The sequence below is a fragment of the Tachypleus tridentatus genome, chromosome 7 (assembly GCF_004210375.1).
Source record: "Tachypleus tridentatus isolate NWPU-2018 chromosome 7, ASM421037v1, whole genome shotgun sequence".
In the NCBI taxonomy this organism is placed as follows: domain Eukaryota; kingdom Metazoa; phylum Arthropoda; class Merostomata; order Xiphosura; family Limulidae; genus Tachypleus; species Tachypleus tridentatus.
The window spans coordinates 74,216,284-74,237,685 of NC_134831.1; the positions used below are offsets into that span (position 1 = coordinate 74,216,284).

The 21,402-nt window shown below is 30.0% G+C and overlaps 2 protein-coding genes across 3 annotated transcripts in view; one reads left to right on the top strand and one right to left on the bottom strand.

Annotated features, from left to right (window-relative positions):
- The first annotated feature begins 1,447 nt into the window (after positions 1 to 1,447).
- On the top strand, positions 1,448 to 8,480 carry LOC143255982 (small ribosomal subunit protein uS15). Its single transcript, XM_076512490.1, has 6 exons — positions 1,448 to 1,560; positions 4,632 to 4,680; positions 5,156 to 5,234; positions 5,656 to 5,825; positions 6,566 to 6,666; positions 7,891 to 8,480. Exons 1-6 carry the CDS (start codon positions 1,538 to 1,540, stop codon positions 7,922 to 7,924), a joined length of 456 nt encoding a protein of 151 aa, XP_076368605.1. The 5' UTR covers positions 1,448 to 1,537; the 3' UTR covers positions 7,925 to 8,480.
- Positions 8,481 to 12,391: 3,911 nt separating this feature from the next.
- LOC143255981 (uncharacterized) overlaps positions 12,392 to 21,402 on the bottom strand; it is a 50,443-nt gene continuing 41,432 nt past the window's right edge. For both annotated transcript variants that reach the window (XM_076512488.1, XM_076512486.1), the window contains one exon: positions 12,392 to 12,862. The gene's annotated coding sequence lies outside the window, so the exon portion shown is untranslated. The remainder of the gene's footprint in view (positions 12,863 to 21,402) is intronic.

Consider the following 21,402-nt stretch of genomic DNA (forward strand, 5'->3'; position numbering starts at 1 on the left):
TTTAAACTTTTTTATCCCAAAAGGCAGTGTTGGAAAATACATGAGTCTTAAACAACAGTTAATAGTTCTTTCTGTAGAATTTTGTGTTCCGCTGTTATGGTAGGCGATCACGTGTTCTTTTCCTATAACGTACTTTCGATAACTGCAAAATTACTTACAGCTGTATCTGTTTCAAATAGGTCTTCAAGAGTTCAGTACGTTATTATAGAAGTATTGGTTAGTTCTTTCTTTAGTTGATTTAATGTTTACTTACAAACAGTTGCCAAAGAAGTTTTTCATTTTGTTTTTGATTTAGAACAAAAAATCATAATGGTGGCCCCCTTAAGTGACGCTCCAATAAAAAAAAAGAGATCTAGATAAAATGCAAGCTCCCAATACGTTGTTTTTACTTTGCCCTTTATTTAATTGTCTTAAAATATACGTGCTCGATAACAACGAAACTATTAAAAGGGAGAGTACAAGCCTGTAAACAATTGAAAAAAATCAAATGGTGTATCATCTCTGTTTTTCAGCATTTGAAGATTACTTACGTAACAATATTTATGAAACATTGGAATAATTTTTTCTGTGATAGCTGAGTCACTGAATGTAAAGCATAGCCTATGTTCTGATATGAATATTTAAGTTTTTTGGTGACATTTAAACCGTCCTCCTTTCTCCCAAATATTCAAATGTTGTTTTCTGGTGTGTTACAGACACTCTACATCTCGATGATATAATCGATGTATGAAACACATTGTTTTCTTTTCTCCGTAAATCAAGCTGTATTTACCAGAACAGTTATCAGTTTGAATGTTAGTAATATATAAGTATTAATATGCAATTAAAGACAGCTGGCTGTTCTTCTTCCACATGGAATGGTCATTGGCACAATAATGAGGGTAGAAATAGCGTAGGCCAATGTAGTTGAGACCATTACAGCTTTCGAGTGAGTAGAGAAAAATCGTGGTTTTCTGAGCATCTGAGGATTCTGTCAAATATCAGAATTCGACACAAAGAAAGGAACTCAGTATGGTGATAATAGAAGTTAGATGCTGTGTTTGTATAACCATATGCACCAGAGATGCAACCAGTGCTGAAATCAAGCATATGTTGAATTATGGAGTATTATAGACTCAAGAGAGTGCTTGATATTTTCCCAATGGTTATCACTAAGAAGAAGGATAGAACAGCAAGAAATGAGATTTAAATAATTCAATTATGAAAGAAATGTAATTGATTTTACAAAACATATAATCTGCATCGTATTAACTTATTTTTTTACCCAATTACTTCTCAGTAAAGTTTTCTGCAAAACAACATTTCCTAAATAACGAATAAAATAAAATATACAAAAATATGTTAACAATTGAAATATTATGCCCATAAAAATAAAAAATAAATGTGAATATATTTATCAATAAATATAAACAACGATAAAAAAAAACAAAACTGGATAGGCTTGAAATATTTTCCTCCTGAACTCTTTTGTATCGTAATTTGAACAACAGTATAATCTTAATACCGTCTCTTTATAGCGTGGTAACAAGGTGGGAAGATGGGACGTATGCACGCTCCTGGGTAAGTTATGAAGGAAAGTCTGTAAATATATTTGTTCACGTATTTTTGTCGTCTTCGAAGTAGTGTATGAATTTGATATTTATGTGTTGTTAGAAGAAAAACGTATGCAGCAGGGTTTGAGAAATTTCTGCATCTTTGATAAGTAGAAGCGAAAATGGCAGTCAATTAGGCCTACGTAGTACACGTTGGTAAGGGAATGTTTACTCTTTTAAAGTTTTGTTAGCTTTAAGTGTAACATGTAAGTAAACACAGATTATTATTTATGTCATTAAGTTAACAGCTAGATCGTAGAAACAGTTTTATTAGGAGTATAGTAATAATATTGAACCATTTAGAAGTTTTATCTCCTCTATTCTTCTGGATCTGAAGAGTGAAATTTACCTAGGTAACAATATTGAAGGTAAGATAGAGAACTTTTCTGTTATAGCTTAGTCACTAGTTGTAAAACATATACTTTGTCCTTATATGAATATTTAACTTTTGGGTGGCATTTAAACCACTCTTCTTTCTCCCAAGTATTCAAATGGTGTTTTTCAGAATGGTTAGTATGGGTATTAACAATTATTGTTCTCTGCTTTATCATTAAAAGTGTTAATACCTACACCAACCATTCTGAGATACATTTTTTATTTCAAGTGGGTTTCTCATCAAGAACAAATTGTGTTTTCTGGTGTGTCACTGGCATTCTTTTGGTGTATCATCATTATTTACTACAGTAATATAACTAATGTATGAAACACTATTTTATTATCTATAAATCAAGCAGTACTTGCTGGAACATTTATCCATCTGAATGTTATTAATATATCAGTGCTAATGTGTAATTAAAGACAGCTGGTTGTTCATCTTTCACATGGAATTGTGATTGGCATAGTAATTGGAGTAGAAGTAACACAGACCAATCATGTAGCTGAGGTCACTGCAGCTTTCAAGTGAATGAAAGCAAAATCATAGTTTCTTGACTATCTGAGAGCTCTTCGAAAAATCTCAACACAATGTAAAAATGTTGAATACGAAAAACATGTAAACAGTGAAAAAGTTGGGTACGTTTGAAATTTTTCTTCCTGAAATCATTTTATTTCATATATCAGTTTGTTTTGAATTTTGTGCGAGGCTACACAGGGGCTATGTGTGCTATATCAGTTTGAATAATAGTATAATTTTAATATCTTTTAACAGTGTAAAGATGGGATATATGCATGCTGCTGGGTAAGTTATGGAAAAGAGTATAAATATATTTGTGTACATGTTGCACATTGCTACTGATGTTTTGCTAACACTCAAATGTGTAACTGTTTTAGCAAGTGCTTCTTGATTTTTTGAGCAAAAGAAAACTTTTGTACATTGGTTAAATTATCACAGTAAATAGTGCTAGTAAACTAAACAGTGCCTGTGGCATACCACAAAATATCATTTGAATAGTTTAGAAAAGGAAGGGCAGTTTAAATACCACCAGGATGGTAAATACTCATATTGGGACATATTAGCGAATACTTTACATCTAGTGACTAGGCTGTAAGTATGATAGAATAAAAAGTACTTCAACTTGAATATTGTGACATGTGTAATCATTAGATGCTGAAGAATAGATGTTGGAACATCTCTCTAATTGTTCTAGTGTTATAACTTTACTCCTAATACTGTTTCTACTATCTAGGTGTTAACTTATTAATATAAATAATCATCTGTGTTTAGTTACATGTTAAACAAAAGTTTAAGAGTAAACATTTCTCTTAATACTAACAGTTAACACTGTGTAATAATTAGGCCTTTGCTATGGACAAAATAGTTTAACCAAAGAACTAAACTCATCACAATAGTACCTACAGTTTGACTCCAGAGTAAATCCTGTTTGCTTAATTTAACAGCAAGTTAAAATGAAAAATAATAGAAGGATAAATGAAAACAAAATAATTCACATAACAACTACATTCATTAAGACAGAAGAAATTTAACAGTTATGTTGAAAGCTATTTCCTGAAAAATACATTCTTAGCAATTGATATTGTATCTATTATGAAGTTGATAATAACTAATCAGATTGCTAATACATTTGACTGTCTCACTGTCAGATACATCTTAACACTTCAGGAGTTTACAAACTGAAATTAAACTAAGTGGAAATCAACTGGTACATAGGTCGAAAACTAATGTTTTATAATAACGGAAGTTTATGTACAAGGAAAGTACAAATGAAGGGAAAATAATGTCTAATTGAAATGCAAGGGTCACGATAAGGTAACTGTATATGTGACATCTGCCTTAATCACAACCTTGCTAAATTAAGATCAGTTTACTTGCTAGCTTTCAGAAGCATTTATGCTTTTGAACTGCTTTAAGGCACTGATACATGTCTTTCTGTGGCATTATTTTACAAATGGTTATGGTTAAAATATATTCCAAGTTAGGTCTAGGGTAAAAAATTTCAAATTTGTGATAACAATTGAGTATAAATTTCCTGCAGTAGCTGTTTTTAATATAATCCTTTTCATTCATGGGGAAATTTTATATATCAGATGGACTTGTATACAGAATGCTGTGGTTTTTGTTGGGTTTTTTCTAATGGAAAGCAATATGATAGTGTTGCACCTCCTGTTAGTAATAAACAGATATTGACACTTTAATGGTGGTATCTAGAAAGACAGATAAAACCATTTCACAAGAAAGCCACTAAATTTTTGTGGTTTTAACAGAATATCGTTGAAAGGTGATACTTGCATTATTATCTCTTCTTTTTCTCATGAGTAATTATAATTTTAAGGCCCTTGTTTTGTTTTCTGGAATTGTTTTAAACAACATTTCACCTTGTAGGACGTTTTTTTCTTAATAAATTACTGAATTCTAGGACTTGATGCAGTTTGTCCAGTGTAATTTATTAGACAGATGTTTATTGTATACGTATATTTGAAATTATTTTATGAGCATCCAGTTGGATAATAATTCAACTTTAAGTAAAAGATTTGACAAGTGTAATTTCCATAAAGTGTAGACATTAAGATATATAATTGGATTTAATATGAACATATAACATTTTACTTTCTATCTGATATAAAAAGTTCCACTTTTTTCAGTAAGGGTATATCCCAGTCGGCTGTTCCATATAGACGCAGTGTTCCAACTGTAAGTTATATTTGATTTAGTTTAAAGAAATAAATGTTTTTGTAAAAGTATTTGCAGTAAAACATAATGAAATATAAAAAAATTACAAAATCTTTAAATAACTTACTAAAAAGTTGTAAACTTTTTATGTACTGAATAGTAACATAAAAACATTTTATACTACAGTCAAAAGTGACAATGTACTGATTTTATTATATATTTTTTAAATTTCAGAATAAAACGTGCCATAAAATAATTTAAGTATGTTGGAGGGTATTCATTTATAAAAGTAACCTTTGAAATGAAATAAATCAAATGACACATTATTTGCACAAGTGTAACTTATATTTTTGAAGGAGTAAACTTGTATTTAACTACATTTTAATATTTTTAATAACATAAAATCAAAATTTATATTTTTGCCAGAGACCTGGAGCCATTTGTATATGTAGCTAAGTTCATTATACTGTTTGATAATGTGTTGTGTTTTTTTCAGTGGTTAAAGCTAACTCCAGATGATGTAAAGGAACAAATCTGCAAGTTGGCAAAGAAAGGTTTGACTCCATCTCAAATTGGTGAGTTGATACCATGAGTTTTTTCCTTGAAATTTGTTTTATTAATGTCTTTGTGAAATTCATGATTTATGTAATCTCTAAAGTAGTTCAGATGCTTCAGATAAACTTTATCTTTAATAAAATAATTGTTTAAACACTGATTCTCAAGCAGCTTTATAAAGTATGAGGTGATACAGAATTGTAAGATATTTTTTGGTGTTTTTATTTCTTTTTTTTATTTATTTTTTGTCATAAAATAATTTACTTTGTTCAATATTTTTTATTTCATTTTCCTTTTAAATAGTTCAACAAACTATTTTTGTTTCCATAAAAGTTTTATGTATTAAAGATGTATTTGATTAATTTTAATAAATTGTATGTTTAACTCACTACCACTAGCTTTTCTCTATCCTGTATTTGAACATTGATACACACATCTTAGGTGTTATCTTGAGGGATTCCCATGGAGTAGCCCAAGTAAGATGGGTCACAGGGAACAAAATTCTGAGGATTCTTAAAGCTAAAGGCTTGGCTCCAGATTATCCTGAAGACTTGTACTACCTGATTAAAAAAGCTGTTGCTATTCGTAAACATTTGGAAAGGAATAGGAAGGTAAGATTGATGTATTTAAAAGAAAGGATAGTGGGTGTTTTTATTAGATTTAGTACCCACAAGGGTCAAGTGACAGAACCCCAGGTATCATTCATGTCCAGAATTTTTCAAAGTACTTGTGAATTAGAAGTACTTTGTTAGTTACTTATCCAAATTTTCAGAATTTTTTCAGCAACACTTCTCACTTTAGTTAGACATGGGTGTTTGCAGGAGGTATCATAGGGGAAGGGGTGTGTGTGTATGTGTGAGACAAAATGATTTCAAAGTTATAACTAGGAAAACAAGACTCCCATACACAGCTGCCCATGTTGTTTTGTACTAATGTAAACTACCAATTTCTTCAATGGTGTTTGTGGATGATATCAGAATGGAAAAAAAATAAGTGATTTGTAGAACTTGAGAATCAATCACTTGATAAAACATTATAATGATAATAATAAAAAATTGGTGGACTTGCACATTTGGGAGTATTGGTACTGTGAAATTTGATACTTTTTCTTTGTGAAACAGAATATCACACTGCAATTGTATAATATTGCTTGCACTTAAAACTTCATGAATTGGATGTTTGTTTATGACATTAAGACTTATTTAACTTTACAGTTCTGAGTCTTGATTGTAATAGGACAAGAAACATAAAACTGTTTTAAAGTAATAATTGTCATTGTTCTCATTAAGTAATGTTGAGACATCCTAGCTCTTCTTACAGTTATAATTTTTACCATGTTGTGCTTTAACAGGATAAAGATTCCAAATTCAGACTGATTTTAGTTGAAAGCAGAATTCACAGATTAGCTCGTTATTACAAGAGTAAAAGAATCCTTCCACCTAACTGGAAGTAGTAAGTACTGGTCTATTATTTTGTTTTATCTTTAGAGAAGATTGGATCACTTGTACAGATTCCATATTAATCACTTACTCTTTCAAGGACAGTTATTACACGTGGTTTTAGTTAATATCTTTAGTTAGATTTCCTTTATAGCAGTATTTCTCTTTATTTGGCTGTGTATGGAAAGACCAATATTTGTCATTGTTAACTGTATAAAGAGGTTTGAGTTGTTTTTATTCACCTTTTGTCTGTATGTTAGAATAATTTTCTAGTGAATTCACTCTCGTAATTAGTGCAGAAAGAAATGGATGCTAGCATGTTGATATGAATTAAAAATTACAAAGTTTGAATATTGGAACACAGGTGGATTGTACAAAGTTGCACCACCACATTATGGTAGACTGGACTAGATCCTCATCTGACTTATTGATTTATAATTCCACTAACTTGTTGATCTGTATTGTATTATATAAACTTCTGTTCCACATTAGTTGTCAAGCAACATCGGAAAGAAATATGGCTTTAACTGATATTCAAAGAAGACATGTAGTAGCTCAGTTAATAGCTGTTCTAGTGGCCCAGAGGTTACACAACATCCTTGTTTTGAAAGAGGAACATTGTCAAAGATTGTTAAAGAAAGACAGTTATTTTTCTGCTTTCATCAGATAATATAAAATGGCTAGATGATAATCTGGAATGAACACCATGCTTTATGTCAAATTTCCATGAGGAATGAAATTTAATTTCTCAGCACACTTTAAGAACTTGCAGTTGTTCAACAATAAAGAATTAAAATATTTTTAACAGGCAAAGGTGAAACTAACCACATGTTAAACCACTTTCACCAGTTTTTACAATATTTTGTTCAACTCCTGTACATGGCATTTTGTTAATGTGTACTTTTATTAATTTCTTCCACCTTAAAATGTTCATCTTTGTTTCTAGACCGTCACAAACCTGCATGTGAAAAAGACAGTTTTTGAATTGTATCAGGCTTTAAAAGTGTTTTTACTGCTAAAGTATAACTTTTGGACCTTACATTTTACCATTTAGGGTAGTTTTTTCCCATTATCAAACTTTTAACCTATTAATATGTGGAATAGAGATATCAATTTTTGTGAGAAGTGATTGTAGTTTATGAAGTATAGTAAATCTCTAATTATTCAAGTAAATCTAATTACTCATTTTTAATTATTCAGGTAAATCTAATTACTCATATTTTTTCACCTCTTACAGTGAATCTTCTACTGCATCAGCTATGGTGGCATAAAGAAACTTGTGTGAAATATCTTTTGTATGCTTCTTAAACCAAGAAGAAAGAAAAGTGTAATAAAAGTGGACATCCAAATGTTTGTATTGTTATTATACTGATGAAACCCTTAGGTAGCATTGATCTTTTAACTTCAAACTTTATGCCATAATAGAAATATACTTAACTATTTTTGAGATATGTCAAGTGGTTTTGACTGTAAGAACTGGTTATTTGTTTTATGTAGAATTCCCAAAGCAGAGAACTACAAACAACAAAGAAATAACCTTTAAGAAATTAAAGTGTACTCTGTATATTGGTATCTCATTTCAGAAAATTAAGTAATGAAAGAAAAGAAAATTTATGTGGTTAGCTCTTGTTTAAGTTAAATTAGTAACTGGAATATTAAAAACAAATTCCTAAACTTTTTCTTTTCACAGTTTGAGAAAGGAATTTGTTATACAGTTGAAAATAATCTTTCAAAAAATATTCTACAGTACAGAGATCATCTATCAGAAAAGTGTAATGTAAGTTTTTATCATCTGAATAAAGTTAAAATGTGCATTTGTTAACTAAACAGAACCATTACTGTTAGAGGAAATATAAACTACTCAACACACATTTATATATGAAGAACATGTATTTTAATTGGTACCTGTCATTAACAGATGTACATAAAATCATCTTTTCCTCTCATTTTATAAGATCTGACACAAGGTCATCCTAATGGGATATTGAAACCATAAGGTATAACATTTTGTATGGTCACAACAATCACGTACCCCATAAACTTGCCATATTGTTAGTTATGCAATTAAGAAACTACAACTTTGTGGTAACCACTGTTGACATGACCATGGGTGAGGGAATATTTCAAGAAGATTACCTCTGTGGCAACTACAGATACTATGATTTAATTTAAATTTTAACAAGTTACATTTTTATGGACAATAATTGTAATGTAGGTAATATATTCAGTATTAATAACACTAATTATACACGAGTTAACTTAATATATTATTTCCTACAATACTTAGCAGATCCAAGAGTGGACACGTATATAGGTACTAAATATTTTCTGTAAACAGCTGGGAACAATTGGGTTCATTTACCAATGTTTTACAGACTAATACAACAAAACTTATGAGGTACTGTTATATGTATTAAGGGGAGTGGCAGTTTTCCACATTATGTAGCTTGGGTTACTACTACATATTTTTAGTGGATGTACTCTACTGGACTCTTGCTTCATCTACCAAATTTCAAGGCAATCCATTAAGAAATACCCAAGGTATAACATTTCCATTTCCCCTCTTTTCATCCAATGTATAAAAACTATTTGATAAAAAAAACAAACTTATAAGAACTTTTAATTTGGTACACTGATAAATATTTACAACTTACAATCAGAACTCATTTGGTGTGAATATAACCAACACAAGTAAAGTTATTTAACAAATGTTCTGAGCACACCTGTGCCAAAACTCACATGAGCTATCAGCCTAACATTTTCATTACAGCTTTGCACTTTTAGTCATTTGCATTAAAGATAGCTGATTAGAATAGCAAAACTAAGGTGAAAGGGCATGCAGATACATAAGCATGTTAGGTCAAACAAACTAGATTAGCAGTTTCTAGCTCAAGTTTTCAAAAGAGTAATCAGATATAGTGTTGTTATTGATTATTCATTGCCAATGTTTCAGCACAGGTTTACTAAATTTTATGAAGTATTCTAATTAAAGAGTGTTTAGCATCAGGTAATACAAGCTTAAGCAATTAATGTAAATAAGGATGGTTGATACTGCTGTACTAATTACATGGAGGTGATGACAAGAAACTGTTAATCTAAATTTCATGGCTTAAGTAAAGGAAGCTATTAACACTTATTTTAGAAAGGAAGAAGTATCACCATATATTTTAAAGAATCTAGTTGTTGCTATAAAGGCCTACTGCAGTCTTAAAACTAATGTTAGTTGCTCTTGAGTGGTGCTTCCTTTTTTGGTGAGGTTTGTTGATGTGCACTGACAAAAGAGTAATGATATTTAATCAGAAAGGTGCAGTGAAACACAGAGCTGAATAAAAGAAATCAAAATTGATGGTAAAAGTAGTAGCTACACTTATAGCAAATATTTATCCATTAGTTAGTTTTTTTGCCACCATCATATGCAAAGTTAAACAAAAAATGTGACCAATGAATAAATATTTGCTGCAAAATTCTTACCAATGCTGTAAGTGTAGCTGCCAGTTTGGCGACCACTTCTGATCTCATTACTTTAAATTACACACTGAATTCAACCTTTGGCACATCTTAATATCCACACATAAGGTATTTTTGATTAGATTTACATATATTGACACCAACTGGCAAAAGGTTCGACTATTAATCCAAGATGTATTTCTCTGTCAACCTTCACTTTCATGACGTATGACAGATTCATCTCTCTTTGTAATGTGACATCCTCGTTAACAAAACTTTCAAGTTTTTGTTTTCAGAGTGTTGCAATTTGATAAGTTCATTACTAAAGTGCAAAAAAACTATTGTTAACATGAACTTTCAATGCAGGGACAGACTTTTTGTCTAGACTGTACTTAACAAGGATCAGGAAGATATTTCAGTTTACCAAAGTCATAAATGTTCAGATGACAACAATATGATATACTCTTCAAAAAAAGAAACGCAAAAGGCAAAATATGAGACAAATTGTTAAGATTCCGAGTAGTTCTGTATGACATGTGTGAAACTTTGCACATTTACTGCTGAACATCCAAAGTCTGCAAAGACGAAGTCCACGCTCACTAGTTGAAGTTTAACATCACTCAACGTCAATAACGAGTATGCCCCCCGTGAGCATCAATAACTGCTTGGCATCTCCTGCCCATGGAAGTGATGAGATGACGAATCACATCCTGTGGAATGGCTGTCCACTCAGCCTGCAAAGCTGCTGCAAGCTGAGGTAAAGTCTGTGGTTGAGGTTGTCGCCGTAGCAGAAGTCGGTCCAACTTGTCCCAAAGATGTTCGATGGGGTTTAAATCTGGTGATCTGGAGGGCCAGGAAGAACGTTGATGTTGTGGTGTCTCAAGAAGACAGTGGTGAGGACGGGAGTTGTCATGTTGAAAAACGTTGGTGTTCACCATGATGGGTTGCACATGGGGCCTAAGAATCTCTTAGATGGTTGCATACGGTCTGATTGGAAATCCTACGCAGCTCTGGTATGATTGAGGCAGTAGACGTCACAGTAGTGGTCCTATCTCGAAGGTGACGTAACTGAATGTTGCGATCTTGTGCGGGCGTGGTCACACGAGGTCTGCCAGATCATGGACGGTCACAAGTTGATCCATGTTGTTAGTGACGATTCCATAGCCTTGTGATGGTGCTTTGGTGGACATTCACAGCTCTGGCAACATCTGATCGAGATTTGCCTGCTTCCAAGTGACCAATGGCATTGTTGCGTTGTGCTTCAGTCAGTCTTGGCATAACTGTATTGCGTGTTGGTGGCATAATACTGAGCTATGGAAACCGAGAACCCGTCACTTTTATAGGGATTTTGCACATGTTGCACTTGCAGAACATGCAGATCCCTCAAACAAATTTATTGGACACGCATGCGTTTTGGCGAAAAATCCGATGTTTTCCTCCGTTTTCAAAGTGCACAACTTTTATTGTCATTTTGGTCTGACAATCAGTGCTTTAACACGTGTAACATTACATACTCTGAGCTTGTAACGTTATTACATATATTTCTCTTTAAAATAAAAAAATATCCATTTTGCGTTTCTTGTTTTGAAGAGTATATATTTTATAGACAATACCCTGCAATACAACTTCCAGTTGAAACATGAGTAAATGTGATGATAACCTGGAAAACCAACTCATTTACCTCAGATACTGGACCACGCTGTGAATAGCATTCTCTCTAAAAGTGTAAGATCTGCAATTGCACATAAGGAAAACAAATTTAATGAATCATGTCTGAATAATGAAGTGTGCAAATATAATATATACTAGTGTGAAAGAAGGCATTCCTGGAACAAGATTACTATCTGTACACATATTTGACCTTTTATGTTATTAACTTAAATGAGGGTTGATATGAAACCTAAGTTTCAGGCAAAAGGGTCCTGATTTAGATAAATATCTGGTCAACACCACCAACTATTTAACATACTATTATTATCCAGCAGTTTTATAATGTAAATACAATTAAAAGTACAAAGCATAAACTGAAACTCGAGGTTCTCCAATCCAAAGTCTGGCACACAATTTTAACACATCGAGTTTACTCATGTAAGTACTTTAATTCTCCCAAACTCTTTCATTAAAAAAAGAAATATTTCAGTCTTCATACAATGCTTTAAGAACAAATATTCTAGCTATCATATTTAAATCTACCCCCTGTATAGAAACAAATATATTCATATAACTTGTTTATTAAAACCTGGCATATTCATTCAAGAGCTAAAAAATTAGTTTTGATTTACACACCTCAATTGGCAAACAAGCCTTTATTTAAGTAGTACTTTCTACAGATAAACCTGTAATGAACAATGGCAACATTAAACTTTCAATCAGCTCCATGGTAATATTTCGAGTATTTAGAAACTTAGCACAAAATGAAGGCAATTTCTTTTAACACCAGCTGTATGGAAGCTACACTTGTGGAATGTGGTTCACTGTCGCATGGGAAATAGACAAAAAACTATTGAATAGGTTTGTGGTCCACTTGAAGGGTGTTCATGTCTTGTGTGTTTGGAAGCTTGAAGTTGTAATGACTCGTGGTATAAAGACTTCTTGCAAATGGAGATGAGATATTTGCTGTTATTTATTACACTTTCAAGCAAGGGTAATGATGAGCAAACTGCAACAAAAACTGGGAAGAGCCAAGGTTTTCAGACTAAACTGGTACAATTGGTATCACCATCTCAGATGCATGCATGCATGCATGCCTCTGCTGGGCAAGCCTAAAAGCATCAACAAACAAAAGAAACACATTCGATATCTGTCACACAAGTTACACTTTTTCGACAAGAAAACATTGTAGATACCAGTAAAACTATCAAGGAAATTATTTAAATGAGAGAGTGTATTCCAATAACAAAAAATACATTTTAAAGTAATTTAGTAAATCTTGAGAGGCTGTGTGCAAAAAAGAAAAATGAGTCTTAATACTCCAGGATGACTTATTAAAATATTAAAAGACCTTCAGCCCTTTGTCACTTGGCCATATTGTATATTAATGCACCAAAAAGCATACATATTTGGTAATTTTACACAAAATTCAAATTTATAGTAATACTTTGCAGCCCTATAAAATTTCAGATGATGCCACTGGAAATGCTAAAAGTATTATATTATTTTCTCTTATTGGGTTTATCTCTATAAATTAAATAAAACAGCATCTCCATAGCCTCAATAAATTTATTAGTTTCTTGAATGTTAAGATAGGTATGTTTCTTAAAATATAAATTGAAGTTAATATATATTGCATGAGATGTTAGTAAAGAGTCTACAGTGTTGTTCACTAAAAATATATTTAGATCATTGGAAAATTCATTTTATTCTTTAGCTTAAATGCAAAACCAGTAGAATGTATGAATGCAACAATGATATATTATACAATAATTAAATAAAAAAAAGGTATCCATTTGGTACATTGAAAATTTGTAACACCTTTGTCTGAATTAACTTCATCTTCCACAATTATGATTATAAACATGAAACAAATTTTTCCAAAATAGTTACAAACATTGTATAATATCAACTTTGATCCACAAACAGCTAGTAATGTTTTAAAAACAATGTACATTTTGGTTTTAATTATAAGTAAAAATTAACATTGTATACTCAAGAAAATAGTTTTGTCTTACCAATAGTATTTTTAAAGTTACATTTTATACAAGTGTTCTGAATTATCACACAATTGTAAAAATTACCTTTAAAATTTTGATCATATTTCTTGAAATTGCAATTAAAGATTCTGGTGCCAGTTATAAAATTAATTATTACTTAAATGGCAACTTTTCTTGTTAATAAGTAGATGAGTATTTATAAAGAAAAATCCTTTGGAATATGAATCTTCTGTAAAACATAAATCAATATTTCCTTAGCATTAATATGTTTATTATATAATTAATACTTCAAATTGTAAGTGTAGGTTACTGTAAATACAAAGTAACACATGATGAACATTTCCTCATAACATGATATATAAACCAATATCGAACATATTAACAATTGTTGATTGTAGTTGAAACACAACAGGCATTATATATATGTAACAACATGGGAAAATAGCCTTCAGTGTATTGGGCTGAACTATGAAACTTACTAAACATTGCAGGAAGGCTTAGCAACCACATTGTGTTATAATACTTGTCATTTATTAGTCCAGTTTCTGATGTACTGCTATATTCAACTACTGGTTTCATTCTAACAGGAAAAAATTTAATAGATATACAGATAACACACTAAAATCTCAGTGTGTGTATTAAAGTCATAAATATGTATAGGTTTCTAAAATTAGTTAGTGCATAGTAGCATTACATTTTGCAATTTGATCAAAATTCACCACATCAGTTCTTCAGAACAAAGCAAGTATTTAAGGACTAGAAAACCAGAAACAAAAATAAAGCTTCCTACTGTTACTATCATGAGTTGAATTTTGTGTTAAATAAAATTGCTGCACTTAGTAAAATAGCTTTTATTATATAAATCTAAGCAATTGTATCTATAAAATTCTAATAAATGTAACAAATAGTTTAACATTTATTAAAAAACAGAAATTAAAAATTATCTTAAGTAGTTAATGTCGCCTACAATAAGGTGGCACGTTTAAATACAAGTGTACAAAAATAGCTTAAACCTAATTATATATTATCCAACAGAAATTAACCCTATCAAATATATAATTTAAAACATATACTGGTGTACAAGTTTCTCTTTACATATCTAAAGAGGTACAAAACTATTTACATTCATAAAAACTACATGTAAAAAAGGAAGTTGTGGTACTGTCTTATATTTTTTTATCTTTATATTATCTTTTTTACTATTTAATAGTTAAATAATTTCTGCTTGAAGACTGATACTAGAAATATTCAGTTCACAACACAAAATTTAGGGACAAATATGATTATTTCCTTTCTGAAACCTTTAACACTTTTGTAAAAGTGTTTAATCTCTTAATGGTGTAGCACTTTTTAAATTACTTAACCTCAATTCTTAATCATTTAAGTGTGAAGATATTCATGTGGAAGTTCTTATGTACTGTTTTTACCTTAAATCATTCAACAGATGATATAATAGGCTTAGTAGTTAATCCTTACTGACATCTTGAAGTAGTAAAATATACTAAAATCTTGTCTACAAAAATAATTGATTTCATGCACAAGTTTAGTTATTAAAAAAGTAAAGCCACATGCTAACTTTGGTAAAATTTAAAGTAAATACCATACTGGAGGGGCTTACAATGCACAAAAAATTAAATCTCAATTAATTATTATCATAGTAACATGTACCTACTTTCAGCTAAACTATTGCACCACCTATCAATAATTTTATGAAAAACAAATTTTGTTTTTAATTCAATAAAATCTCTCATGAAAAGTTCTCCTATCACATTATATCAATAAACAAGTTTAGTTTAACATATTTCCCACACAGTGGTGTCAGTGTTACTCTACAGACTAACAGACAGTCTCTCATGTCCATACACACAAAGATTGTAACTTAATATTAAGTACCTTTTATATGTAATTGTTTCTAACTGTAACTCAACAAACAGTTACTATACTCTATGTCTCTTTTGATTTCAAGGAACAAGAGCATTATATTTTCCTATACTTATGAATTACATGTAATTTGTTTACTATCAGAGTATTGTAAAGGCAAAATTTAGTTTCACTCAACATTCTCATATTTTTAATAGCAGATTAGCACAAACAATGTTCAATGTTAAAGCTACTTTCTGGACTTGTATATCGATATAACTGAACTATACGCGCGCGCACACACATGCACGCACACAAATGTAATATTGTATGTATTCACCAAACTGCTAATAGCAGAGTAGCACAAACAGTTTTCAGCCTTTGTGTTACTTTCTGGACTTGTGCATCTATATTATTCAACTATAAATATATGTTGTATGTCATCAACTATATGTTAGTAACAACAGCCCTTGATTCATTCTTACTTAGACAATGGAATCTTTTCATGGCATGGATTTGGTCAGTTTTATATTCTTGGATAGGGGTGTTAAACTTAAAACTCCAGGGATATTTTTAACAAAACACATTCCAAATGCTTTTAACAGAGCTTACAACTACATACCATACAGATATCACCTTTGTAATGTACAATGAACCCTTACTACTCCAGACACTGACAATTCTAACTACTTTCACATACAGATCTTCAGAGTAATAAGATCAATCAATAATTCATACATTTACACTCTAAATTAACACATCTATTCTTATAACAAAAATACATTTATCATGAATACATGATTCACTTATCTGTAAGATTCCATGACAGTCAAGTGGGAGTTGATCAGAACATCAAACAGGGTGATCATTACTGACCACAAAACACTTTCACAGTTGGAATGTGTGTGTGTGTGTGTGTGTAAATTATAACAGAGAGTAAATGGTCATCAGTGGCATATGCCACATTCAATGTAAGTCACACTGCTCGAAAATGAAAACACAGAAATTTCAGCATCATTAGAATGCAATGTTTGTTAGCACAAAAAGTGCAGTATATGTACTCAGTATTCTGCAAGTTATAAATGGTTTGAACAAAATTGATTACGCAATGTGTACAATTATTAATTACAGACACACAAAATGATAAAATGGTAAGTCTACTATACATAGAGTTGCTTTTTGTGTACCAATTGCAAGTCAATCTTTAATCATTAGTACCATTAATGAGGAACAATGTATGCTATCAATAATGTCCACTGTACTCAAAATGACTGGTTTGACTATCCAAGGGTCTTGATAATCTGGAAGAATTACTTCCTTACATGTGTTAAAACTAATGAGGTTAAACTTGTATAAAGCACTCCACATTTTCATGTGTAATATGGCTGTGAAATAGAAGCATCTCTTATTCAACAAAGTCCAGATATATTGTTAAACCACATTAACTGCACAACACTGTTTTGAAGAATGAAATATAGCTATTGAATTATCACTTATTAATAAATCTAGCCTGCAATGTAAAATTAGTTTAATATCCCTGCTTTAAATCCAAGGGAACACAGACATCTCTGAACAATAATGCACAGAAACAAAGTAAGTGTTTTTACACTAACGTTAATGCTTATTATATATCTTGATAAATTCATTACGCTGCTACAGATACTGAACTTCATTCACAACATAAAACACCAAGAGTAGCTTATCTGTAAATCAAATCTTAGAAGTCACAATAATAATATTTGGTTACATGTGACACTGGCAAAGTAGTTAAATCTGTTACTTGCCAAATCGATTAATACAGGAGTAAAAGGGCTCTTAAACACTAAAATGGATATAATACAGACCACAGAAGTTAAATCCAAGATAGAAAGTACCTGTAAGAACTTCCATATAGTTATAGAAAAGCCTAATATGTAAAAAAAAAATTTAAAAGCTGTCACAGTAATGTGTTAAATCAAAACACAAGATTTGCTCTCTTCACTTCACATATTTAACATTCTTAAACCTTTATCTGAATTTAAGCTAACCAATATTTTACGTATATACTATTAAAATATTCATTGCCTAACGTACTTTAACAATGATTACATATCAATAATAGTTATAAAATTACTGAAAAACCAATAAAAAGGTACTTTCTCGAAAACAATTAAAAATCCTTCTTTAAAAAGATCTGATCCAAAGTACATCACAGACGCACACACACACACAGATGTATATATATTGGTTTTTTATATAAACAGCTCCACAAAAATCAGCAAGTTCACACACATATAATGTTAAAGAAAAACTAATAAATAAATAAGCATGCATTAGAAAAATTATACAATTGGTTTGAAAAAAAAAGAATTTTCTTTGTTTTATGGTATAAGAACTGAGTACTTGCTTTGTTCATATAATTAACTCGTAACATAAAACAGTTTTACAGTTTACCTAAAAAATTATTTGATTCTCACACCATTTAAAATTTTAACAGTAAAAAAACACATTCTGTAACTGTTAAAATTTATGTTAGCATAATCAAGATACTCCAAAAATTATTAAACACATAAGGTACCTTGATACATACATAAAATAAAATCAATACAGTAATACAAAAAATGTCATTCTTGTTCAATCTAAATTTCCTGATAAATATTAAAATACAGACATGCCATGTAAACTATAACACATATTTCACAGTCAATCATAATAGCTGAAGCTGAACAATTAACCTAGATTGTTTCATTGTTATATAATTAAATACAACTAGTCTCTGGTGTACCACTCATGAAAAATGCTTAGGTTCCTTCAATTTTGACTTGCACAAATTGTGATTTAATAAATATAAATGTATTTAAAAATAAAATATTTCTTTAAGTTATTTAGCAACAGTATTTCAAATGTTAATACTAGTATAAAAAAAAAAAAAGCTAACCAGTGATCTTGTAAAACTGAAGAATTATATATGGCAGAACATTATTCACCAAAAAAATTTTTTTCAGATGACTTTAACTGTCACTTTTCTGGGAGGTCTCTTACTTGTCTTTTTTGTTTTATCTTGAGAAGACATTTTTGTTTCAGGGCTTTTCATAAAATCAAAAAGGTAATCTCAAGACAATACGATAGAAAATATTTTATTATAAATGTATTTTACACTGTTCATTACTTTATTCTGTTATTACACTGCAAAATATGAATATTTTGTGTTAGGTTTGGAGGAAAATATGAGACACGTTAAACACAAACTTGTCTAAGTGATCACATGGGAAGATCATTCAGTGGAAATATGAAAAAAAGCTGTAAAAAATTTCTAAATCGTTTTTTTTCAACACTCATAAAATATGCAAGATTACTTAAAAACAAATCAATTATTTAGATCATAACAAGTTCATAACTTAGATATGGTACACAGTTTCATTAAGTTACACTATGAAGTAATTTTACAGTAATGCTAGTAATAAGTTTTCATTCAGAGTCCACATAAAAAGTACAATTACAATATATAAAACATAAGTGAATGTTATAATGTATTATGAGAATAAATAATTAAAGAAATCAAAGCATAACGAACATCATAATAATTTCTTTTTTTAAATATAATCAAGTTAACTTATTAGAACAGTTTCTGAGCTTAAAACATTTACAAGACATGTGAATCCACTGTTTTAGCTCTTATCATACAGTTACATAATGTTCAAGTTGGAATTTTTATTGTTACATTCACAATTTAATTAAACAACTTTACTATCAATTTTTAATAAACTTGGCATGAAAACACAGGTAAAAGAAAAAAATTAAGGTCAAAACTAAGTATTAATTTCTTAAATACAAAAATTTGAAAAAATCTGAAACTTCATTTTTTGTGTCACAAAATTTGTTTACATTTCAATTTATCCACTTCATAATTTCAAAACTTCTGAACTAGGCTGATACATTTCCAACCAGTCAGAAACAAATATGTAACATATTCATATCATAATCAAAAATTAACCTTTTTTATTTACTAAAATATCAATAAATTTCTCTAATCCACCATCAAGGCTGCTCTCTTCTCTGACTTTTCAGATTGTTTGATTAACTTTACATAGCTAACGAGCATGTTTGTAACCAATAGAAAAAGTTTACTCTTCTCTGCATAAATCTTACAACTATGTGTCCAGTTATCCTTCAATCAGCAAGAGTTGCTTGATTTGTTTTGGAATTTTGACATAACTTACTTAATAAAGCCAAATACAGTACTTTGAGAAGTTCAAGTGCAGGAGGTATCTTATGTGTTCTAAAATTCACATTTAAAAACTAAATTAATTTATTCTTTGAATCACTCAAATTTGTGAAACTCAACTAGGCTTAAGTAAGATCAAATACTTTTATCCAAGTACAAAGAGTACTAGAAATCCTTGTTTTTTCACATATTCTGTTTATTTACCATTTTATAATTTATACAAAAATATTAAACTTCTCAGTTCAGCCTAATAACACTTATAAAGAAAAAAATATCTGTAACTATACTAGCTCAAGCTACACTTTGAAATGTAGCATTATATCATTAGGCTTCAATTATGATTTCTTTTACACAAAGAATATTACTCCAATGATACAAAGTATAACAATAAAAGCAAAAAATGAAAATAAACTGGATGTTAAAAAAAATAATTGAAACTATAAGTAATTTGGAACTTTCTGATCAATCATGTAGCAGCACAGAATATTAGTGATTTTTATTTCAATTTCAACTTCTCATTTCATTGTACAGTGATATTTCTCTTAAATTAACATTACAGTAGAGCAAATAAAAGATAAACTGTAAATTGTTACCAAACAAAACTTCTGATGCTCATTTAAGAGGTTCTAGTGATTATGCAAAGTTAAAATGAAAAAACAAATTTTGTTTATTCTTAAAATAGAAATTATCTTTAATTCAGACTGTCTTGATAAATATTTTAAAAATGTGAAAGCAGATCTTTAATAGAAATGTTTTATGAAAACATCCATATTGTTTGTTGTGGGTGCACAATGATTATCATGTTTACTTAAAGTTTGCTATATTTTGTAAAAAGTATATGTGGTATTCACAGTTGTATAGTGTTTAGTTTCAGTTCCAAGGTTGGTCAAGTCTACCAGTTTCATTCTTGGAGGGTTAACAGACTATATATATATATTGTATATCACATGTACCAGTTCAAATATAATACATGCATTGTCAAATACACAACAAGAAAAGCAACTAGTACACTGACCACTAATAACAGGACATAGGTTATGGCTTTCAGTAGCTAAATACACTACTTTATACCCAAAGAACTAAAACTTTAAAAAAAATAAAAATATACATTATTTTCTTTAAAAAAACGAAAAAAAACATTGGTACATAAATATTTTTTCAGAAACTTACTGCAACTGTAAAGGCACATCTTATTATGTTCACACACAAGAACAATTTAACACATCAGAAAATCAAGGTAATCTATATATAAAGAATACTATATATATATAATACAAATCCTAATGATGTCTATACCAAGTTTCAGTGTTCTTGTATTTATACATGATATTTGAACTTTATTGCATCAATGTAAGTTGTAACATGAAACTGAACAAACCATACATGTTAACGGCTTGTTTCACAAGTAAAACACTAATATTTCATACTTATTTTACGACTGAAGTAAAAAAAAAAAATCAGTTAATCTGTAACAGAAAAACATTTTGTGACATAAATTTGAAAACAGACATTTTGTTTTGCTACACATTATGAAAGTTAATATGAAATGTAATGTACATAAAAAAAACCACCATGTTTAAAATGACGT

Bases quoted from the DNA above. Each gene is read 5' to 3' on its own strand.
- LOC143255982 (XM_076512490.1), top strand. From the start codon at position 1,538: ATGGGACGTATGCACGCTCCTGG. The intron at 4,681-5,155 runs GTAAGTTATATT...TGTTTTTTTCAG, and splicing joins ATAGACGCAGTGTTCCAACT to TGGTTAAAGCTAACTCCAGA. The intron at 5,826-6,565 runs GTAAGATTGATG...GTGCTTTAACAG, and splicing joins ATTTGGAAAGGAATAGGAAG to GATAAAGATTCCAAATTCAG.